The sequence below is a fragment of the Rana temporaria genome, chromosome 3, assembly GCF_905171775.1.
Source record: "Rana temporaria chromosome 3, aRanTem1.1, whole genome shotgun sequence".
NCBI lineage: Eukaryota > Metazoa > Chordata > Amphibia > Anura > Ranidae > Rana > Rana temporaria.
Genome location: NC_053491.1, coordinates 262,519,060 through 262,544,795, shown reverse-complemented (window position 1 = coordinate 262,544,795; position 25,736 = coordinate 262,519,060). Strand labels below are relative to the sequence as shown.

At 41.9% G+C, this 25,736-nt stretch overlaps 1 protein-coding gene across 2 annotated transcripts in view; it reads right to left on the bottom strand.

Moving 5' to 3' along the window:
* Positions 1-25,736, bottom strand: part of AFF4 (AF4/FMR2 family member 4) — a 139,155-nt gene that overhangs the window by 96,622 nt on the left and 16,797 nt on the right. For both annotated transcript variants that reach the window (XM_040344622.1, XM_040344623.1), the window contains exon 2: positions 788-875. Coding sequence is in view for 1 of the 2 variants with exons in the window: in XM_040344623.1 (XP_040200557.1) it covers positions 788-790 (3 nt within the window). In the remaining variant the exon portion in view is untranslated. The remainder of the gene's footprint in view (positions 1-787; positions 876-25,736) is intronic.

Here is a 25,736-nt window from a genome sequence, read left to right as displayed (position 1 = left end):
GGTATTCGATTAATTTCATAATCGATTAGTTGTTGATTGATTCTTTGTTTCGGCCCTAGAAATATAGGACCCTCAATTTTGACCATTGATACAAATTTAAAGATTTGTGTGCCAATATTTGTACGATGATAATTTGTGTGATAATATTCTAAATCAACGGCAGGAACAGGCCAACACAAAGGTTTTAGGTTGGGTTCACACCTATGCGAAATGTATGTGGGTTTCCCCCATATCGAATTCACACGGTAGGAGATTGTTACCGGCTCACATATCTCCGCTGCGGCTCAAGTGCAAATTTGCACAGGACTCCTGTGCATCTTTTGGTCCATTTCAGGTACAAGATCTGAAATTGGACCAGAAACCGTGAACGTAACCGGAACCCTGCTGTGAGTCGCATGCGGCAAAAGTGTGAACACGGCCTTAGCCTTTCTAGGAGCTCATTTAAAGTAGATTTAAAGCCAAACTAATATTTTAAGTTTTGGATAACACGGGAAGTGTTAAAGCGTCAATTTGGTTTTATTGCGGTCTGTGTCCCCACTGTGGGCATTTACCCTATTCATTGGCTACCATCGTCTCTCCTAAAGAATGTAATGAAAAATAAAATCTACAATTTTACAACTGCCAAAAGTTCAGGGTAAAACTTCCAATAAGGAAAGCAGATTCCTGCTTGCTTTTAACATTTTCTCTTATAGCCTGCATTTTCTATTCTACGTTTATATACACACACACACACACACACACTTTAAAATTACATTTACATGTGTGAAACAATAGAAGAACACTATACCATTTGTCACAACCGCTCTGACTGTGTGCACAATGAAGGTCTGCGCTTCAACCATGCTTCTGAAAGTTTGTCCTCCCCACAACTGGACCTAAAAAATAAAAAGACAGACTATGAGTAGCATTCTACATCTGGAAGAAAAATGTAAAACAAAAAAACAAAAAACAAACACACGTAACCCATGAGCACTGATCGCTTAAAGCAGGGATATGCAATTAGCGGACCTCCAGCTGTTCCAGGACTACAAGTCCCATGAGGCATAGCAAGACTGAGCCACAAGCATGACACCCAGAGGCAGAGGCATGATGGGACTTGTAGTTTTGCAACAGCTGGAGGCCCTCTAATTGCATATCTCTGGCTTAAAGCATGTAAAAACTTAATAACCAAAAATACAACATATTGCAGCTTTCCTTAAATCTGTTGACTGTAGCGTTTTTTCTCCCAGTGATTTGATCAGCATTACACTTCCAGTCTTAAGGGCTTTACACACAGGCCTATTATCGGGCAGCATGGCATCCCCCTGTCAAAACACAATAGCTCAGCAGGGGAGATTGTTGTACCAACAACAGATTGTTAGTACAGCTGCTCCTCTGGAGCGATTTCGTTTTTTTTTCTTCAGCCTGCTTGGTTGGGGAAAACAAACACACACAACCTTATAGTGTGTACCAGGCTTAAGTGATACTAAATTCTTGTTTTGTTTAAAAATAACAAACATGTCATACTTACCTGCTCTGTGCAGTGGTTTTGCACAGAGCAGCCAGGATCCTCCTATTCTCGGGGGTCACTCCCTGATGCGCCTGGCCCCTCCTTCCTGCCACCAGAAGCAGCTTGCCATGGGGCACCCAAGCTGTTGCTCCGAGTCCATTCAGACACAGAGCCCCACCCCCTCACCCTCCTCAATGGCTCACTGATTGACAGCAGCAAGAGCCAATAGCTCCCCCCTGCTTTGTTAGCCAATGAGGAGGTAGAGTCCCAGCCGAGACTCTTGTGCAACATCGCTAGATCGAGAGGAGGCTCAGGTAAGTATTAGGGGGGCTGCTGCACATGGAATGCACAAAGATAAAAAAATCTTTAGACTTTATAACCATTTTTAGGGTGTCTCCAAAAGGAGGAGAGGAAAAAAAAAAAAAAAAACACAACACCTTCAGACAGCAACATTTTCATCCTTTTGCTAGGGGAATCTACAACTACCCCAATTTAGACAGACTTGACTAAAATAAAGGCTGAACGCCAGGTAATGCTTTGTAAGCATTTAAACAATATTTTTTTTTTTTAGTTTTGGGATAAAGGTTTTACATAAATGAATAAAAACTGACCACTGTAGACACCCCTGTCAGTGTTAAATGGTTTAACTCAATTCTCTGACACCTTTGATGGAAAGCTTGGTCTGTTAAAACGAAGTTAAAGACATAACACAGGCTTGATCGCCAAATGGAAGAAAAAAAAAACACCGGGCCCCTTCACGCTGTGCCATTGCAAAGCACTACAATGTGCACATAATCCCAATGTTAAACAAGTGAAATACACATCTCTGCCCTGTTTTGCAGCGCAATTTAGAAAATAAGACCTGTCTGATTCATTTCCTGTTCTACAGCATTGTCAAGCCTATATAAAAGTCTATTGCAAAACACGAACAAGTGATTATTGTGCACTGTAATGTGCTGCCATACAAAATCAAGCTGACCAACTGGTAAATGCTCAATAGAAAAACACAGCTAAAATGCAGAAATGCATGCTTTGATACCTGGGAAATAAAGACGCATTGAAAATCTCAAATAAAACGCAGCTGAATTGCAGACACACGTGTGAACAGGCCCTAATAAAGCAACCACATCTAAGGACTGATTTGCCTCAGCCCCTGTCATATTGTCTTATTGGATCCACCATTCACAATTCTCCTGTTAGCCATTTTTGCTCACACACTCCATCTATTCTTTCAGTGTATAGGGCAAAGTAGAAGCCAAACAGCAACCCTGTTCCCACTTTACTGCTCTGCTATAGACCTGTATATACCTGCTGTATTTTATTTGACAGGACAGCTCAAAACTGCACTAAAACAATAATTGCCAGTGTGGCAATTTTCTTACTACTGCAGTTTGCTGGCAGACCCAATGTTCATGCAAACTGAAACAATATATGTCATTTTACAACACCAGAGGAACCGAGTGAATAAATGATAGAATGTGAATGAGGGGTTAAAACCCCAAAACCAGCGCAAAGTGGAAGGATAATTAGTAACAGCACGTTGACCCCTAAAGACATTTGTGTGCACCAATGAAACCGTTAGGGTGGATACGTCATTTCCCCCGTTTTTGAAGTGCAGCTGGAACGCACCACTGAGCTTCCATGCACAAGGATTTTTAGGCTGCAAGAATTTTCTATTTTTATCTTGTTTTTTTTTTATCTTGTTTTTACCTGTTTTTATGAATAAAACTGACATACTTCACTATGGAAGCTCTTTGAGCCCTTTCACACAGAGCTGCCCTGAGCGTCTGCAGTAAAACGTCGCTATTTTTAGGGGGGTTTTACCGTCAGATTTGCATCGCTTTTTGGGCGCTAGCAGGGCAGTTTTACCCTGAAAAAGGGTTACAACTGCCCGCAGAGCGCGCTACAGTGGCATTTTGCCAGCAGTACTGCCTATTTATCAATGGGCAGGGGCGCTATAGGAGCGGTGAGTTCATTGCTCCAAAGAAGCTGCTGGCAAGACTTTTTCTGACGCCCTGCCAGCGCACGGCTCCAGTGTGAATGGAGCAGCTGTTTTAGGGAGCTTTGCAGGCACTATCTAATGCTACAGCGCCTGCAAAACGCCCTCAGTGTGAAAGGGGTCTTTCTTTTAAATTTTTCCTACTAACCATTGGACAACTTCCCTTTAAATCTTTTTTTCCTGGGAATAAGCTCAAACGCTCTGGTGTGTGTGTCCTGGAGGTCGTTTAAACGCTGGGATCATCATTGGGATCGTGCACAACTCCTGCTGGATATACCCATATGTTATTTATAACTACCTGTAATAGGAGTCATGGAAGTCTGGTGAGTAGGATGTGCGACAGGTGATGGAAGATATTTCAGTCAAATTTACCGGTGTTATCTCAGCGCCTACCTCAGGGATTTTAAGATTGTGTACACTGTCTGAAGACTAATACATTGTTTGAATATTCAAACTATTTGCACTACTAAACTTATTTTGTGTTTGGACATATCATACCATTGTGTGGTGCTCAGTTGAAATCACTTTTGCTTGAAGGAGCATGGTTTAATCAATTTAGTATTGATTTCTACTGATAAATGTTAGGCCTCATCTACACTTGCAATTGGAGTCATGAAGTCATGAAAAATAGGCACGAAGTTTGACTACACTCTCTCAATCAACATTTGTAATCCTAATGCTGCTAGCATCAGTAAATAGATAGCAAAGTATATCATATTTACGAGTCTTAAAATTTCTTACTTCCTGGTTTCCATGCCTAGGCAAATGTCATATCCCAAGAGTCAGCCAAGAGTCAGCCAAGCACACCCTCCTGCCTGAGCGACAGGAAGATGGATTCCAGAAAGTAAATGCTACATTAATTATCCACCCTTAGAGTCGGTTCACACTGCAGCGGCACGACTTCGGGGGCGACTCTGCGGGCATCAGTTCAGGCACCTGGCGGATTCAGACTCCCATTGTCGGCATGACGCAGTGCCTGAACTGATTTCTGTGATGTCAGCAAAGGAAAACGCTTGTGAAACTGCCAGAAATGTGCCCAGTTCATAAGTTTATTTGTGGACTGACAACGCACAAAATTTAAGTTGTCAATCCTACACGGTGTGTTTTACTTATCTACTCAACCTAGCCCTCCTTCAGATCCCTACAACATGATCATGAATCTGAAGTCCAAACTAAGAAACAAGGAGTGCTAAATAGGCTCCGAGATAACACAGGTAGTCTGCAATGGCAATGACAGCTGTGAAGTTTTGATGTGATCAACATTTTATTTCACCTATCAACCAGGTATAACTAAAATGCTGTCTATAGCAGGGCTTGACAAATGCTTGGAATCTAAGAGCCAACTAAAAAAGTTAGGAGCCAGGAACGCACCCTGTCCCGCCGAGCTTGTGCACAGAAGTGAACGCATACGTGAGTAGCGCCCGCATATTAAAGTGGTGTTTAAACAACACATGTGAGGCATCGCCGCGATTGATAGAGCAATAATTCTAGCCCTAGACCTCCTCTAACTCAAAACATGCAACCTGTAGAATTTTTTTAAACGTCGCCTATGGAGATTTTAAAGGGTAAAAGTTTGTCGCCATTCCATGAGTGGACGCAATTTTGAAGCGCGACATGTTGGGTATCAATTTACTCGGGGTACCAGATCACAGAAGGAATCATAGACCTGCAGAAGGCCGCGGCCTCAATTACCGCCCGGCGCGGCCAGACACGATCGCACGGAGACACAGGATACCCCAGCTTTGCCGCCCCAGGTCGCCAATTCTAGTTGCAATTGCGACCTGGCACCCGGGTTTTGTCGAACCCTGGTGTATAGTATTTTTAACAAATAAAAAGGGAGCAAAAACGAAGTACATTGTTAGGGTTTCCATATTCTTTCTACAGCTCATGGAACTGCTCTGACAATCACCAATGTTTCACAGCAATAACAGTATTCCAGCAAGCTAACCTGATCTATGAAAACGTTAAGCACTGCAGTAGAAACTCTGCTTGGTCAATCATGATCCTTTCTATATCCAGAATGGACAAACTTTTGATAGTACATACACTATCGCTACACTATCGCTACACTATCGCTCAGAACTTTCCCAGGTTATCCAGAACCCTTCCGTTTTAAAAGCCATTTCTACTAAATAAGACAAAATTCACTTGTATTGTTGCCTATCACGGTCTCCAAACTGCAATGCCATTATACACACACACACACCATATAACAGTCACTTGGGATAAAGGGTTTGGAAATGACAGCAATTCATGTGCGTGAATAAAAGGTCACAGTACCTGAAATGATATGGACAGGTAAACTGAGAACACTAGTCACATTTCCTATGTACTTCTTAAAACGACGAGTGCATTTTTAGAGGGAAAAAAATAACACTTGTCTACCCTCTGTAGCCCCTCTAACCTAAACCAATCTGTAAACGCTGCACACAGCTGCTTACTTGCATCCAAATAACTGCTTTCCTGTTTGCCTCTTCCAAGCCATACGCCGGATGTTTCCAGTTTCACAGTAGGGTCTATTCAAATCTATGACAAGTTCAGGCACTGGAGGTGGAGGATTGGAAATAGCGGAGAAGACTGTGACCGACTTGCTGAGGTAAGCAAGGAACAGGTGGGCCTGTCCTATAATGTAAATGATCGATAACGCTACCTGATGCTTGTTGGCCATTAACCACTTCCCATCCGGGCCAATTCTGACACTTCACTCCTACATGTAAAAATCATAAATTTTTCTCTAGAAAATTACATAGAACCCCCAAACATTATGTATTTTTTTAGCAGAGACCCTAGAGAATACAATGGCGGCCATTGCAACTTTTTATCTCGCACAGTATTTCTGCAGCAATTTTTCGAACATGTTTTTTTGGAAAACGGTTTCATGCTTTAAAAAAAAAAAAAAAAAAAATTAAAATTAGCCCTTTTTTTGCATAATGTGAAAGATGTTACGCCGAATAAAAAGATACCCAACATGTCACCCTTCAAAATTGCACACGCTCGTGGAATGGCACCAAACTTCAGAACTTAAAAATCCCCATAGGCGACGCTTGAATTTCTTTTTACTGGTTACGTGTTTTGAGTTACAGAGGAGGTCTAGGGCTAGAATTATTGCTCCCGCTTTAACGTTCGCAGCAAAACCTCACATGTGTGGTTTGAACACCATTTTCATATGTGGACGGGACTTACCTATGCGTTCGCTTCTGTGTGAAAATACCAGGGACAGGGGCACTTTTTACTTTGACACATCCCTTGTAATAGGAAGAAGCATGACAGGTCCTCTTTACAGTGAAATATAGGGTCAATAAGACCTCACATCTTAAATCTAAGCTGGGAAGCCTGAGAAAAAAAAAAAGGCCGGGCGTGACATCATAACATTGCTCCCGGCCTCCAAGTCATCATAGAGACTCAGCCTGGGCCGTCAAATCTGTTCTCTGACTCACCCAACGCATCAGTGAGTCGGTAGGGGACGTCGCCTCTCGTCGCCTGTAAGAACGATGAAGCGGCGGAACAGCCGCTATTATTGTTCTTACGGTGCACAGAATCCCCGGATCTAAAAGACGATAGCTGAATGATGCCTGTAGCTGCAGGCATCATTCAGATATCCCTGCTCAAAGTCAAGGACGTCCATAGATGTACCTTGGGCGGGAAGTGGTTAATAGTAGGACACTCAAATTGTATCAGATTCAACAGGAAAGGGCAGATGTGACTTCAGTAATAGGTACCTTTTTATTGTGCTAAACTGCAATTTTAAGAGGAAAATCTCTAACAGATGAGTGGAGCTCATTCCTAGAAAAAAAAAAAAAACAGTGCATCCAGGAATGTTTTCAAAGCGCTTCACTTTTCCACATTATGTCGTGGTACAGCCTTATTCCAAAATGGATTAAATTCATTATTTTCCTAAAAATTCTACAAACAATACCCCATGACGACAACATGAAGTTTGTTTAAAATCTTTGTAAACTAAGCTAATTTATTAAAAAAATTAAAATAAAATCACGAGATTTCCACCCAAGTCAAACATCCACTTATCTGCTGTTTGACAGGCACCCTTCCCACTTCCGGGAGACGGCACTGTCCCTCAGAAGTTCATCCCCGCTCCTCCTTTCTCCACTACCGGGCCAGTTAGAAAGCACAGCATGCTTAGTGCATACGCAGTAGGGAACTGGCAACGAAGCCGAAAGGCTTTACTGCCGATTTCCCTTAATGGGTTTGTTTGTTTAAAAAAAAAAAAAAAAAAAAACACACACACAACATGTCATACTTACCTTCACTGTGCAGTTCGTTTTGCACAGAGTGGCCCCGATCCTCGTCTTCTGGTGTCCCTTTGGCAGCTGTCTTTGCTCCTCCCCGCAGGAGCTAACCCCCCTTCTTAAAAGCGATCTCCCAGGGGGGTATGCTTGCGGCCGCTGTGTCATTGAGTTGATTAATAGCAGCGGGAGCCAATGGCTGCACTGCCATCGATCATCCAATGAAGAGCCGTTATTTATTATTAAAGCGTCACCTATAGAGCTTTTTAGGTACCGTAGTTTGTCACCATTCCACGAGTGTGTGCACCATGGCCACCCGAACCCTCTATTCTCTCCCCCACCTGTCCACAGCACTGGCAATACTACTGTGGGCATCTGGCTGTGACAGCTGGCAGCTTCACAGCTGGGTGTGCATGTCTCACTGCGCTGTCCTGCATAGCCGGGCAAACTTCTGGGACCTGTGATGTGCCCCAGAAGATTGCAGGGCGGAAGGACCGCCTAGGCGGCCCAAACGGAAGTTGGAGCTCATCAGTAATCGTGATGCATTGCGGAATCAAATAATGAGACCAGTGAAGATGCACACCTCTACTGCAGACCCTGTGTTTGCATGTAAATAACCTGCACCGATATGTAAATAGCGGCTGCATTAAATCTGTGAATAGTCGTGGACCGCACCATTGATATGTAAATAGAGGCGGCATTCATATGTATATCAGGTCTCCCTGAGATCACTTTTGCTGAATGCTGCCCACTAGGGGAGGTAAAGGAGCATGTTTAAAAGTCCTGCCTACAACTATAGTCATTAAACCCAACATCAGCCTACTCTGCAAATGTAAGCAAATTGGAGGTGGAACCCTTCTTCAAAAAGAACATGGTGCCACAGCACCCTGAATTTTGTTGTATGCGAATACACACATCTCAGTCGATGCATAAGGGTGTCATTAACAATTAATGATTGATACAATTCGCGAGGAGATCTCCACTGTTCAGATACCCTCCACATTTAACACCTCATGCCCACAGGTACAATCATTATTTCCCCCTTTCAACCCCACCACTATAGACAAGGTTGATAAATTACTTGCCAACGTCCATCTTACCACCTGCCCTCTGGAACCTGTTCCCTCGCAAATGCTACGTTCACCCTCTGGCTCTATTCTACACTCTCTAACCTACATCTTCAATATCTCCCTCTCTACTGGCATCTTCCCTAACTTTTTAAAACATGCACTAGTAGTCAGCCCCATACTTAAAAAGCCCTCACTGTACCCATCCAATCTTAACAACCTATGCCCTATCTCCTTGCTCCCCTTTTTAGCCAAACTCCTTGACCTTCTAGTCTACAACTGACTGAGCGTCCACCTTGCCGATAATAGCTTTCCTTAACCCCTTCTTATCGCTCCCTGGAGCTGAAGAACGGGGAGAGCCGTATGTAAACACGGCTTCCCTGTGCTTCGGCTGCATCGATCGAGTGATCCCTTTTATAGGGAGACCCGATCGATGACATCAGACCTACAGCCACACCCCCCTACAGTTGTAAACACACACTAGGTGAACCCCAACTCCTACAGCGCCCCCTGTGGTTAACTCCCAAACTGCAACTGTCATTTTCACAATAAAGAATGCAATTTAAATGCATTTTTTGCTGTGAAAATGACAATGGTCCCAAAAATGTGTCAAAATTGTCCGAAGTGTCCGCCATAATGTCGCAGTCACGAAAAAAATTGCTGATCGCCGCCATTAGTAGTAAAAAAAAAAAAAAAAAATTATAAAACTATCCCCTATTTTGTAAACGCTATAAATTTTGCGCAAATCAATCGATAAACGCTTATTGCGATTTTTTTTACCAAAAATATGTAGAATACGTATCGGCCTCTATTTTTGTTAATAGCGCAAAAAAATAAAAAACCGCAGAGGTGATCAAATACCACCAAAAGAAAGCTCTATTTGTGGGGAAAAAAGGACGCCAATTTTGTTTGGGAGCCACGTTGCACGACCGCGCAATTGTCAGTTAAACTGACGCAGTGCCGAATTGTAAAAACCCCTTGGGTCATTTAGCAGCATATTGGTCCGGTCCTTAAGTGGTTAAGCCCCACGTCCAAATCTTCCCGCCTCAACCTCTCCAAAATATGCCCCTTTCTAGCCAATGACACAACAAAACTCAATTCACTCCCTGGTCATCTCTCGCCTCGATTACTGCAACTCCCTCCTCATTGGCTTACCTCTACATATTCTATCACCTCTTCAATCCATCATGAATGCTGCTGCCAGACTCATCCACCTTACCAGCCACTCTGTCTCTGCTACTCCTCTGTCAATCCCTCCATTGGGTTCCGCTTACCCAACAAATTACATTTAAAAAACTAACTACCTACAAAGCCATCCACAACTTAGCCCCCAGGTACATCACTGACCAGTCTCCAAATACCAACCTAATCGTTCTCTTCCTTCTTCTAAAGACCTCCTTCTCTCTAGCTCTCTCATCAACTACTCCCATGCTCGTCTCCTGGACTTATTCAGAGCCTTTCCAAGGCTATGAAACTCCTTACCCCCAATCTGTCCATCTCCTTCTCCATTAGATTTTAGAGGATCCCTGAAAACCTTCCTCTTCAGAGAAGCCTATCCTACCCAACAACTGTATTTTCATTTTGTCCATCTGATCATCCCCCACAGCTACTACCCTTTGTTCCACCCTTCTAGACTGTAAGCTCTAACATGCAGGGCCCTCTAAATCCCTCCAGTATTGCACTGTATTGCGACTGTACTGTCTTCCCTGATGTTGTAAAGCGCTGTGCAAACTGTTAGCGCTAAATAAAGCCAGAAGAAGAATAATAATAATTTCAACCCCCGGTCCGCGGCCCAAAGCCGGGCCGCAGCGCCTCTCCAGCTGGGCCGCAGTACACAGGACACATTGGCGGGCCTTACCGCCGATATATCCGGGAGATCCATTGCAAATTCAGCTGCCCGAGAAGAGAGATGACGCAGCCGACGCCAACTCTCTGCGCTACACAGAGGCGCGCCGCTCTCCCGCCCTACGCTACAGAGACCTGGCGCAGCCGCCCGATGAGAGCAGAGAAAGAGAGAGAGAGAGAGAGAGAGAGAGAGAGAGAGAGAATTACGTCATCTCTCATCTATCCGTCCACCTGCTCTATGCTTTCCCGCAAACGGCTCCCCCTCACATTCCCGCGCTGAGACTAAGTACAGTGGGCGCTTTATATTGTTTTATACTGGGACATTTATGATTTTATGATTTTTTTTTATACTGGGACATAAATGTCCCAGTATAAAAAAATTAAATGTCCCAGTATAAAAACACAATTAAATTGTTTTATACTGGGACATTGATTAACTGTCCCAGTATAAAAAAAATGATCAAATGTCCCAGTATAAAAAAACAATTAAATCTTTTTTTATACTGGGACATTTAATAATTTTTTTTATACTTAGGCCAGTGTAGAAATTCCTCTTTATATTGGTAATTGTTAAAAAAAAAAAATCCAAACTTGCATTTGTGGTTAGTTTTAAATCTTCCCTTAAATTGGTGGTCCATGTAGAAACCCCTTTTAAATTGGTGGTGCGTGTAAATCCCTTTACATTTGCCAGTGTAGAAAACCCCGCTTTATTGGCTTTTGATGTAAAATCAACCATTACATTAGTTGTCGGTGTAAATTCTTCTTAACATTGGTGATCAGTGTACATTTCCTTTTACATCGGTGGCAGGTGCAGAATTACCCTTACACTGGTGGTCAGTGTAATGTGCAGTAGCCTCTAGCAACCAATTTGTGAGTGGTATAGATGTCCAGTAACCTCTAGCAATCAGTGAGCAGTATTGATTTACAGCAATCTCTAGCAACCAAAGCAGAAGTCATGTGCTGTAACAGCTAGAAAATAAACAGTGAGCCATAATGTGTGCTATAACCTCTAGCAGCCAGTCAGTGAGAGGTAATGATACACTGTAACCTCTGACAACCAATCGTAATCGCTGCCTGATCCGATTCAGTAAAACTGATTTTTAGTCTAGCTGCCATTTATTGTATGTCTCAAAGCATGTGGAGAGCGAAATTGCATGGAAGAGGAGGCCCAAGAAAATGTTTGCCATGGGTCCAGTCAATATTAAAGACGGCCCTGCATAAATTATGGCTGCAACCTAGTGTGAACGTTAGGGCTGAAACAACTAATCGATTAATGGACAAATAATCGATTATGAAATTAATCGATTACAATTTTCATAATCGATCGGCCAGTAACATAATGGGGCTAAAAAAAAAACTAAAATTAGCCCTTTATAGTGCAAAAAAGCAAATCGCTACTATAAATATTACTTTCACTGTCCCACAGTAAAAAAATTAACCCCTTACAGTAGCGATTATTTGCTCTTTTTGTACTTATTTTTTTTTTTTAACCCCATTATGTTACTAAACATCTCAGGCCGGGGTCACACCTCTGTTTTTGGGTGTTTTTTGCAGAAACACATGACAGTTCATTTACATGTTTTCCTATGGGACACGTTCACATCCATGATTTCTTTCAGCTGCTGCGTATTTGGAAAGGGCAAGGACTTTTTAACGCAAAGCGGTGCTATTTTTTTTTTTTTGGTTCAATATACTTCAATGGAGAAGCTACAGAAAAGCATGCAATGTGTTTTTGCAGCAATTTGTGTTTTGTAATCTGCCCAACAACAAATTGGCCCAAATTTTTTTAAAAACGCAAATTTTTCTTTTTTCAAGGCCATTATCCGATTAATCGAAACAATAAGCGGCCAACTAATCGATTATGAAAATAATCGTTAGTTGCAGCCCTAGTGAACGTACCTTAAAAGGACATGCAATGACATCTTTTGGCTCATTTACCCACCCCTATACTATTCTCCACAGCAAGGCCAGTGATCCTATAGTGCCAGCAATAATCCTCTTCGAGGTGGCACAGGCAGTACACGCACAAGACAGTTCCAAATTTCTGACATGAACAGGCATTTTTATGCACTTAAAGCAGAAATACACTGTACCACAAACCAAAAGCCCTATTTAAATAATTTGTAATATTTAAAAGCAAACTACCCCATCCATCCATGCTTTATTTTGCTAAGAAATCACTTTAAACCCCCCCCCCCCCCCCCAGCATTTCTGGCAGTGGTCATCTTGAGTAAGGGCAGATGCATCATATAGTATTAACTTCCTAAAATCCATCTGTTTTTAGCTCAGGCATGCAGGCAGGAGGGTGTACCAATGAAAACTCCAGGGATGTATGACATTTACCTAGGCAAGAAACCAGGAAGTAGCTAAAGAAATGCAAAAAGTTTAAAATAAGAAAATAGAATATATTTTCCTAACCATTTACGAATTCTAGCAGCATAAAGATTAAAAAATAGTCAATGTGTACTAAAATAGTGATGTTCCACTTTAACAAATATATCAAATTGCTTTCTACGGTACATCTAAAAAAAGACCAAAAGGCAGCAAATACGGTTTACATACACTTTACACACACAAATGTGTGATCATTCTCAAAACCAAATATTCTACCTCCTTCAAAGACGGCTTAAAGGCCTACATCTGCTGTGAGCAAAGCAACAGCACCATGTTTGACAAGCTGCTAAACAGATCCTATGAAAGAAAATGTCCGGATTAGTAGGGATTAGCTGCTGGGTTTCAAGATTTCAATATAGGAAAGGTGCACCTAATATTTGAACAGCACAGCCTCTATGACCAGAATATAATATCTTGCATTTCTTTTTTACAAATAGCTGGACAATAAGGTCCCAGACAGTTATGACTATATTATGAACCTTTCTTCCGAGTTCCGATACTTCTGAATCTAAAAAAGGTAGCTCAAAACGACTGGGGAATTTACCATTACGAAAATTCAAAACACCAACCAAAAAAAAAAACGTTTACCTCTTCTTATGGCTTGTTTACACTATATGCAGTCACGGGATTTGACAAATTTGCTTGGAATCTAGGAGCCAGCTAAAAAAGTTAGGAGCCAGAAAACGCGTCCCGTCAAGCTTGCACGCAGAAGCGAAAACATACGCGAGTAGCGCCCGCATATGTAAACAAAATTCAAACCACACGTGAGGTATCGCCGTGATCGTTCGAGCGAGAGCAATAATTCTAGCTCTAGAACTCCTCTGTAACTCAAAACATGCAACCTGTAGAATTTTTTAAACGTCGCCTATGGAGATTTTAAAGGGTAAAAGTTTGTCGGCATTCCACGAGCGGACGCAATTTTGAAGTGCGACATGTTGGGTATCAATTTACTCGGCGCAACATGATCTTTCACAATATATAAAAAAAAAAAAAAAAAAAAAATGGGGATAACTTTACTGTTGTCTTATTTTTTTAATAAAAAAAAATGTGTATTTTTCCCCCCAAAAAGTGCGCTTGCAAGATCGCTCAGCAAATACGGTGTGACAGTACATAGGAACACACATCGGTCTCCTCCCCTTGAGTCCCCTCCCCCCTACAGTTAGAACACACTATAGGGAACATTTTAACCCCTTCAGCGCCCCCTAGTGGTTAACCCCTTCCCTGCCAGTCACATTTACACAGTAATCAGTGCATATTTATAGCACTAATCACTGTATAAATGTGACTGGTCCCAAAAACGTGTCAAAAGTGTCCGATGTGTTCACCGCAATGTCACGGTCACAATAAAAAATAAGAAAAAACACGCAGATCGCCGCCATTACTAGTAAAAAAATTAATAAAATAAAAATGCCATAAATCTATAACCTATTTTGTAGACGCTATAACATTTGTGCAAACCAATCAATATACGATTATTGCATTTTTTTTTACCAAAAATATGTAGAAGAATACGCATCGGCCTAAACCGAGGAAGAAAAAATATATATATATTTTTTTTTAAATTGATATTTATAAAAAATAAAGTAAAACATTTTTTTTTTTAAATTGTCGCTCTTTTTTTTATAGCGCAAAAAATAAAAATCGCAGAGATGATCAAATACCACCAAACGAAATCTCTATTTGTGGGGGGGGGGGGGAGATATCGTTTGGGTACAGTGTTGCATGACCATGCAATTGTCATTCAAAGTGCAACAGCGCTGAAAACTAAAAATTGGTCTGGGCAGGAAGGGGGGGTGAAAATGCCCTGTATGGAAGGGGTTAAAACAAAAACAAAACACACGCTCTCCTCTCTGCTCCTCCACGCTCACTGGAGAACTGATCTGTGGAGGGGCGGGGAGTGGCTCGCTGAGATCCAGACTCCCATTGTCAGGATTACGCAGTGCCTGGACTGATTCGAGACGTCAGCAGAGAGTGGACTTTACACCGCTCCCTGATGAAAACAGGTCACAGGAATGCAAAACGAACTGCGCTCCTGTAACCCATAAAAGTACGCCAGCCAAACAAGCTCAGGCTGGACTTCTCCTTTAAAGTGCTAACATAATGAATACTTCCATTCTACATATTATTCCTGAAGCTTAGTTCCCTTTCTTCCCACCCCCTTATTTTATCATAGCATATCCATATACCGCGGGTAAGATAAAAATTGAACTTGTCACCATTTTCCTAGGCAAATATATTTCTAAGGCTTCATTCACACCACATCGCGGGTGAAATCGCCACAATCCCAAACTGCTGTGAGACGTGTTTGCGAAGCAATTACTTCTAATTGCACCCCAATCGCGCTGTGAATGTCGCGTGGACAAATTGCAGCAAACAGCGATGCTGATGCCCAAAATAATCTTGTGTTCCTTTTTGAGTGACAAGTGTTGTGATTACAGCACGACTTACCACAAAATTGTGGCGTGATTGGGATTAGAATAAGTAGTAATGGCTTCGCAAACGTGTTCTACACATTTGGCCATCCCCATTGCTGGCAAATTTCCTGGAAAACCCTCAGGTGTAGGGACCATTACCCCAGGCAGATCTGCTCCTGGTTGGGATAATCTGCCTTCCAGTTCTCTAACCCCGGGATATGAACCACCACATGTCCCTCTGCCCAGGCTAGTATGTGGTTCACCTCTTTCGGAGCTTAACGACTTTGGATACTGTCCTGGTGGTTTATATAGGCCACAGCAGTGGCATTGTCAGTGGCAATTATAAAAGTAAAAATAAATAAGAACAAAAAAATTTTTTTTTTTTTAAAGCGCCCCGACGAGCTTGCGCGCAGAAGCGAACGCATACAGAATTTTTTAAACGTCGCCTATAGAGATTTTTAAGGGTAAAAGTTTAACGCCATGCCACGAGCGGGCGCAATTTTTAAGCGTGACATGTTGGGTATCATTTTACTTGGCGTAACATTATCTTTCACAATATATAAAAAAAATTGGACCAAATTTATTGTTGTCTGTCTTAATTTAAAAAAAAGTGATTTTTTTCAAAAAAAAAAGTGCGCTTGTAAGACCGCTGCGCAAATACGGTGTGATAAAGTATTTTTGTTACTCAGTGGCAAACTGTGACCACCTCATTTAAAGTCCCATAGGCGACTCTTTCTGCATATGCATACAGGGATGGAGGTGTATCACCGGTGACTGCAGACCTTTTATCTTTATTTCAATTCACCTAGAGATGGTGTATAACCCACTAGGTAATAAATATTAGCCTAACTCTGTGTCCCGTGATGCATGATCTTATTTTACCTGCTTGTATCTCTCCGATTTTCTAAATATCGACCATTCCTTCCATATTTCTACAAATTTATCAAGAGTATCTTCATTTATATGAAGTAAATCTTCCATAAAGATTATCTGGTTTACTCTAAAAACCCAACCTTAAATTGTGGGTATTTTTTGTGTGCGCCAATACTTCGGAATAAGCACTTTAGCTAAATTTAGCACTTGTCTGTGCTATGGAACAGGCATCTCAAAGTATACACTGGTAAACCTGGCCGTATAATAATTTGGATGATATCCTGCTTAAAATTTTTTATATTTTTGGATAATGCTACCATATATGAGCAAACGTTGCTTGTGAATTGAACACTCTCCAGCAGGTATTAACATGAAGGTAGCCCATTTGTGTGAATGGGCTTCTAAGCACTGCAATGCAAATTTTTAACCGACATGCAGAAATATTTTTTTTACAACACAATAGATCACAACGCCTGTTTTGAGAAACATTACAGTAAGGAACAACACCAAGTGCATATATATATATATATATATATATATATATATATATATATATATATATATATATATTTTATTAATATAGCGCTGACAAAACCAATCAGCAAGCCTCTGGAGTGTGGGAGGAAACCGGAGTACCTGGCGTACACGTAGCCACAGGAAAAACAGTCAAATTCCATGCAGATTGTGCCCTGACCAGTATTCAAACCAAAGGACCACAGTGCTAATACACGCCAATTAGTCTTTTACAAACAAATAGGCTGCTTTTATTTAGCAAAACCTAAAATGTGCAAAATACTGCATGGTAATAGATTTGCTGTAATGCACCACAATGCACTAGGCCAGTGTGAATACCCCCATATTACTTTGCAGCCATATTATTCTGCTAAAAACATTTTGTATCAACAAAAACTAAAAAGTTCTGATAAAATGTATATGGTTAACTGTATTTAGCCTTCGTCTCAACATGGCTGCTCTGTGCTATGAAAATAAAGCATTGTGGAATTCCAGTTAATTCTGGAACCAGGCCCACCACAGCCAGTGCTGGGCAGTCTGCCTAGAACAAGCCACATAAACATTCCTATGTTTCCTCCAGCCAACAGGATAAAACTCTGGCTACACCTCACTGTCTTAAAGCTAGCAAGCAAAGTCTGACTTCTGCAGTCTGATCAAGTCTTAAAAAGGCCTGAATGTCGAAAAAGAAACTGTAATGGGGAATCATTTACTTCAAGTCATTAAATACATATATAAAAACGGTTTATTGAATCTGGATCTCAGCCAACGATTTTCATGTGTATGTTCAGTCTTCTTAGAAAACAATTACACAACCCTGACTGCCCAGAACCTGCCTGAGTAAGCACAAATGGTATCTGGTCACAAAGAGAGGTTTGCATAACGGGAACAAAAATCTGACAGCGTGAAAAACAGCATTTACTTTTGGACATTTCTTAATATATTACAATCTCAAGGGCTCAGGAAAGCTTATACAGCACATTCTGTGTGCACTAACAATATGAGATAACATGGCACTTCATATTCCTGATATGTGCTTGCTGTACACCATGTACTTGTATGGAAAGTATTCTGTTCTCTTTTTATTGCTTCCTTTATGTGAAATACCTGGTGTTCCTGCCAGTCCATCTGCTTTCCTATTAAAAACTGACTTGTCCCGAAGCCCTCGCTGCACAGCCATTCACTGGGAAGCTCAGTGCGATGCGGCTTCTCCTCCCCCAACTCTTATGCAACTGAGAACAGAGGGAATGTGATCACTTATAAAAAAATAAAAAAAAGTCATTATGTTTTATTTATATCTATCTAAAAATGTTTTGCCTTTCATTTCTATTTTAAACTGAATAGGTCGTGTTAGAATGTGATTGTTTACAATCACTTTAAATACAGATTATACAAAAAAAAGGGGGGGAAGGATTAGATATATACAGAAGAGACATATCACATGACTTATGTAGTGGAGTCAACCTTTGCACGACAGCAATAAAATAATTGACTGTTTATGAGGGATAAAGTAATAATCTGGAACTGGTTTTTCAAATCTGTGAATGTTGACCATCAGTTTGACACCATTACACCACTATTTAACAAAACTCTACACAGCAAGAGTTTAATCGCCATTCTCTTAGCAGCCCATAAAACTGAAGGGCTTGGACATGGCTATGGATCTCTAGCAACCAGTCGTTTTAATACAGAAAATTAAAAATGATAGTTTATTATTTCAGTTGATACAGCTAGAATGTGTACCCCAAAAATAACAAAGAATGATTTCAGAGGCAGCAGTGGGACAGAGTGATGGCATCAAGACCTACAGGAAGCAGTTGGAAGACGTTTTCTTGCAATGTTTTGCGATGCCTTTCAGCTTTAAAGTGGACTTAACCACTTCCCGCCCGGCCTATAGCCGATTTACGTCCGGGAAGTGGTTATGAAATCCTGACAGGACGTTCTAGAACGTCCTGCAGGATTTCATGCCGCGCGCGCCCGTGGGGGCGCGCATCGCGGCGATCGGTGATGCGGGGTGTCAGTCTGACACCCTGCATCTCCGATCTCGGTAAAGAGCCTCCGGCGGAGACTCTTTACCACGTGATCAGCCGTGTCCAACCACGGCTGATCACGATGTAAACAGGAAGAGCCGTTGATGGCTCTTCCTCACTCGCGTCTGACAGACGCGAGTAGAGGAGAGCCAATCGGCGGCTCTCCTGACAGGGGGGGTTCGCGCTGATTGTTTATCAGCGCAGCCCCCCCTCGGATCGCCACACTGGACCACCAGGGATGCCCACCCTGGAGCACCAGGGTGGGCAAAAAAAAAAAAAAAAAGCCCGCAAAAAAAAAAAAAAAAAGTCTAAAAATAAAATAAAAAAAAAAAGCATTAAAAAAAAGATGCCAGTCAGTGCCCACAAATGGGCACTGACTGGCAACCTGGCAAAAATCAGTGCTGCCACCCCAGTGTCCATCAGCGCCACCCCAGTGTCCATCAGCACCACCCCAGTGTCCATCAGCACCACCCCACAGTGCCCATCCATGCCCAGTGCCCACCTATCAGTGCCCATCTGTGCCACCCATAAGTATCCATCAGTGCCGCCCATCAGTGCCGCCCATGAGTGCCCATCAGTGCCGCCCATGAGTGCCCATCAGTGCCGCCCATGAGTGCCCATCAGTGCCGCCCATGAGTGCCCATCAGTGCCGCCCATGAGTGCCCATCAGTGCCGCCCATGAGTGCCCATCAGTGCCGCCCATGAGTGCCCATCAGTGCCGCATACCAGCGCCGCCAATCAGTGCCACCTCATCTGTGCCCGTCAGTACTACCTCATCGATGTCCATCAGTGCCATCTCATCGGTGCCCATTAGTGCCGCCATATCAGTGCCCGTAATTGAAAGAGAAAACTTATTTACAAAAAAATTTACAGAAAAAAATAAAAACGTATTTTTTTCCAAATTTTCAGCCTTTTTATAGTTGTTGCGCAAAAAAAAAAAAAAAAAAAAATCGCAGAGGTGATCAAATACCACCAAAAGAAAGCTCTATTTGTGGGAAAAAAAGGACGCCAATTTTGTTTGGGTACAGTGTAGCATGACCGCGCAATTGCCATTCAAAGTGCGACAGTGCTGAAAGCTGAAAATTGGCTTGGGCGGGAAGCTGCGTAAGTACCTGGTATGGAAGTGGTTAAGCATATAGTTTCTCATGCGGATTCAAAATGATCTTACGTTCATTAAAGATTTGTTTTTCGACGTACTGGTTTAAGGCACTGGTGATGTCACCTTGGTCTTACAGCAGAATCTTGGGAACTTCCTGTCACATGTTACAGGAGGCAGACACATAATTCAGACCGAGTACCAGGAAGTTAAGGGAAATGGATTTTGCTTTCCTTAGTAAAAATGGCTACTGTGAGAATAATGGCAAAAAAATAAAAATGAGGTATGCAAAGAATAAAAAGCCTTAAATTTTTAGTAACGTAAACCAAAGTCTCAGGTCTTTATACAAGTGTAAAATGGTTTTAAAATAATCATTATGCAAATGCTAGATGTTTAATCTGGGTGGTTTGGATTGTCTGCCTGCTGTGCCCCTTCTTCACCATTACATAAAAAAACACTTTTCAAATGACAAAAATCATGGGAGGTAGGGCTCATGGTCATTACTTACAGCTGTATTTGTTTAAGGCATCACTATATGTATTAAAAAATAAAAGTTGAAGGTTTTTCAAATCCAATGGGCTTACATATAGCCTGTAGGCAAGTGCCCAGTGTCTTAAATAGTCAGATGTACTTATAAAACGTGGATAGCAAAATACGTGAAAAAAAAAATGTAAATGTCCACGGTAAAAAAACACACATTTTTGGGCATGATGGATTTAGGACAGGTTATTAAAAACAAAAAAAAAACAACTAAACTCAAAGTCTAGTATGGAATATAAATTTCACTGCCCACAATTCTCCATCCTTTCTGCCCTTTGGAATCCAAAAAGATTTTACTGGAAACAAAAGATAATGTGACCCAACAATGACCCTTGCTCCTTGACAGTCTGAAGAAAATGAGCCAACCTCCATGTGACTTGGGTTTATAGTAATCACACTAGAATGCCAATCTAAGGAAACAGACATTTCAAAGAGAAATCTGTACAGCAATGTGTACTGCTCATAGCATCCAAATTCACCCATCATTATCCAAGGGCAGGCCTGTCATGGACAGAAGCTGACCAGTTGCTTGGTGCAACAGCTTTTACTAAAGCCTATGTCCAGAAAAAGGAGGGAAAATAAAACATTCCCTTGTAGTAGAGCTGGCCCTGCACTGCAAGAGTTAAATGCTCCAATAAGTACGAGGTACTGAAAAAAAAAAAACGATTGACACCCTTATGGCCCGTACACACGATCCGAATATCGGACGAAAACGATCGACCGATGAAGAATCGTACGATTTTCGGATCGTGTGTACACTACTTTCGAGAGCCGATCACGACCGTTCATCCGATATTATTCGATCGGACATGCACGAAAATTTTCCTCGTACGATGTAAGATCGTACGATTTTCGTTTAGTCAGTACAGTTGTCGTCCGAAAATACAATACAAATACATTACAACACATGACATCACTTCCGGTTATTTTTTTCGGTCGTACGAGAATTTGTGACTTTAATAACCTATTTCATTTTACTTGCGACTATTAAGCGAAAAAAGTCGTATGATCCGTCGTACGATATTCGGATTGTGTGTACGGGCCATTACTCCCTTATGTCCCTCAGCAGCTTCAGGTCCAACGCAAGTCATTGTACTCGATGTCAGAGGACTTGTTACTGCTGGTGGGTGGGGTAGATAAAGCTGCGGGGACTGGTCTAGGTCAGGGGGCATGGGATCAAAAAAGTAGATGTACTTTTTAGTTACCCTACACCTAAGGACTCATGTACACTTGAACACCTGTCAAGTTTTTATTGTTGTCTGTGTCCTTGTTAGAGAGATTCACCCTTTTTGTTTGTCCTGTAGTCATCAAAAACTATTATTACGCTATCCAAAATGAAAAATTGCATTTATTTCTACTTCAACGTAAATTTAACTAGTTTGGCATTAGAGCATTTTTTTTTCTTTTTTGCACACATGTAAAAAAAAAAACAATTTTGGCCATAAAAAATGTACTGAAACCCTCAGCATTATATATTTCCAAAAGCAAAGACCCTGAATTAAAAAGATAGTAAGTTGCAAAGTTTTATGTTGCATGATATTTGTGCAACTGTTTATGAAATGCTAATTTACAGGGGGAAAAAAAAAAACATTTTTTTAGTACGCATAACAAACACTCATGTCATGTGCCCGTAATAACACAAAAAACCTCCATAGATGACTTTAAAAAGCCTTTACAGTGCATCAGTTTAGAGTTACTGTGTAACTAATAAAATTACACTGCATAAAATTGAAAGTAGAACTATGGGTAAAACTTTGTAAGGGAGGGTTATAACCTGTCAGATTTTTATTCTCCACCTGTGTCCCATTGCAGAGATTTCCCTTCACTTCCTGTCCAATTGCCAAAGAGGAAAGGGAGAGAAAAACCCTGCAAATTAGGGGAACTCCTTGGGGACCCCCAGGTCACCAGAACTAGTGTCCCCATCGGATTATTTCCCCTCCATCACTATTCTGGGGACAACCCAAAACTTGGGATTTTCTTTTACTTTCAATGATAATGGTAAACAGGACAAATATAGAGGGGGAATCTCCCAACAGGGGCACAGATGGCAAAAAAAAACAAAAAAAAAAACTGACAGGTGTTCTAATCCCGCTCCACTCTGTCCAAAACTGAAAAAAAAAAAAAAAACCCACACACCAGGGTTTGGCCTTTAGTTATCCTTTAAACTTGTAGCCTCTTCTAGGAATAGTTAATTAGTTTAATTTCATTTTGCAGCCAATAAGATATTTACCAAGTCATACAATTTAGAAAAAAATCTTATAGGGCCAGCTAATACTTCAGTAATAATATGACCAAGACAGGAACACTTTATCACCAGTGTTTTATAAAGAAGAACCAAAATAAACTAAGCAACGGAAATTGCCTCACACTGGAAGATCCACATATTTAAGCATTTAATCACATGCTTATGACCATTTATGCCTGGAGTGTAAAGCACCAATATATACTGCAGGCTTGTCACTTTTTTAACCACTTGCCTACTGGGCACTTTCACCGTCTTTCTGCCCAGGCCAATTTTTTGCGCCGTCAAACTTTGAATGACAATTTTATTTGATTTTCACACAAATAACTTTTTCTTTTGGTGGTATTTGATCACCGCTGTTTTTTTTTTTTTTACCAAGCAAATACAAAAATAAAAAAATCCTTCACTGATGTGCACTGTCGAGGTTGCACCAATGAGGTGATACTGATGAGGGGGACACTAATGAGGAGGCACCGATATGCAGCACTAGTGGGCACTGTTGGGACTGCAGTGATAGCAGTCATTCATCACATGGAGCTGGTGCCCCCATAGTAAGCGGTTTGCTGTGGGGGCACTCAACAGGAGGGAGAGACCAAGAGCTCCAGTCAGGGACACCAAAAAGAGGAGGATCTGGGCTGCCCTGTTCAAAACCAACTACACAGAGTAGAGCATTTGTTATTTTTAGGGTTTTCCCGATACCGAGCATTTGCGCGAGTACTTTTACTCGCGCAAATGCTCCCGATGCTTCACCCGATACTTTTTTTCTCTAGAGAGCGGGCGGAGAGGGGAGCAGTCCTCAAAGAGAAAGAGAAAGCCAAGCCAACCCCCCCTAGTTGATCAGCGTGAGGCATTTGAATAGCTGTGTGTTCCCCGCTGCGCCTCGTCATATATAGCCCCTCCCCCTTGTCCGGGCACTTTGATAGACAGATCACCCATCCCAGGATTGCGGGAGGGCTTGGCTTTCTCTGTGGGGGGACACATGGCTGCATTTGTGGGGGACGGACGACACATGGCTGCATTTGTGGGGGACGGACGACACATGGCTGCATTTGTGGGGGACGGACGACACATGGCTGCATTTGTGGGGGACGGACGACACATGGCTGCATTTGTGGGGGACGGACGACACATGGCTGCATTTGTGGGGGACGGACGACACATGGCTGCATTTGTGGGGGGGACGACACATGGCTGCATTTGTGGGGGGGACGGACACATGGCTGCATTTGTGGGGGGGACGGACACATGGCTGCATTTGTGGGGGGGGGGGACGACAAATGGCTGTATTTGTGGGGGGACGACACATGGCTGCATTTGTGGGGGGGGGGGGGGGACACATTTAAAAAAAAAGTATCGGTAATCGTATCGGCGAGTACATGAAAAAAAGTATCGGTACTTGTACTCGGTCCTAAAAAAGTGGTATCGAGACAACCCTAGTTATTTTAATAGAAATAAAAAAGAAACTTTACAATCACTTTAAGGCTGTATAAAACTATGAAGATGCTGCAAACAACTGCCCTTGCTACAGAGAGACATTTTATAGAGTCTTAAAAAGTGGCTGCTGAAATGTAGACTATGCCACAAAGGGTCAGAATTGGATGCAAAATGAATACTAAACATACCCCGTTTACATTGACCCATCTCTTTCTGTATGTGGATGATGCCACTAATTCTTTAATAAAAATACAGTCAAATACAGTGCAACCTCAGATTGTGAGTAACGGGGTTAACAAGCGTTTTGCAATATGAGCACTGTATTTTAAAATACCCTAACTCGGTTTGCGAGTGTTATCTCGCAAAACAAGCAGGATTCAGGCCAACGCGGTGTGCAGTGTCGCACCCACCGCCTCTGACCGAATGCAGTATTGCATGCCATTGCGGAATGCGGAACTAATCATTTTCGTTTCCATTGCCTTCAATGGGGAAACGCGCTTTGATATGCGACTACTTTGGATTATGAGCATTCTCCTGGATTGGATTATGCTCATAATCCGAGGTTCCACTGTATCTTCTTTCCTAAACGGTCTACAGCTCACCGTTGTTGCCTAGACATTCTTAATGTTTACATTTTCCTTTAATGAGTCATTTACTAGGCAGAGGTGGGGCAGGCACAGAATGACCTCAACCCAAAGACATTGTGAATGACTGAAGACTAAGGTCATTTTGCGCCTGCACTGCCATCATGTGAAGGATTTATCTGGGGAAGATGTACAAACAATGTGTAGTTTGCCACACAGGTGTATGACGACACTGGTCTTAAACCACTCAGAACGACTGAAGGCCGAGATTATTCTGCGCCTGAGCCTCCGCATAGACATTGAAGTTTAAACCTGCCCCTGGTACTGAATTCACTAGGCAGCAGTGGCACAGAATATGGGCATGTCCATTCACTATACGCATGGAAATGTTTGCAATTAAGAGGTTCACACTCATGCGATCCGATTCCTGTCTGAATTGACAGTTTGCACTGCGATATGCAAACTGATCTGGGGGTGTCATTAACTTTGACACTCCCAGCAGTTTGTATAGGGCAGTGTGAACTGCCTGCGGGAGACATGCAATGCGAGAACTCATACTGGATTTGCAGGGATCCCGCACGCTGCAGTGTGACCTGAGCCTTAAAAAAAAAAAAAATTATCATAAAAACCAACACAAAAAACGCTCCTCCAACGCAGCAAGAACACATCATTAATGCACTCGTGTTACGTTTATATGGTTTTAAATCACATGACCTATGAAAAGCACACCATAAAATCGCTGCATATTTGCGGTGCCTTTTTCTCGTATCGACCAAATGACGATAACACCATTTTCGGCCGAAATGTTTCAGAGGCCGAAAGTTTGGTGCATCTCTATTTGCAAAACATACAGCATAAAGTACGGATCATCAAAATCGACCTGTGGACACAAACTTTCCTTGTAAATGTTTAGCAGCGTAAATCAAAACATTTTCGCTTTCATCAGCTGATCCCCTTTTGTATCACTGTATCAAT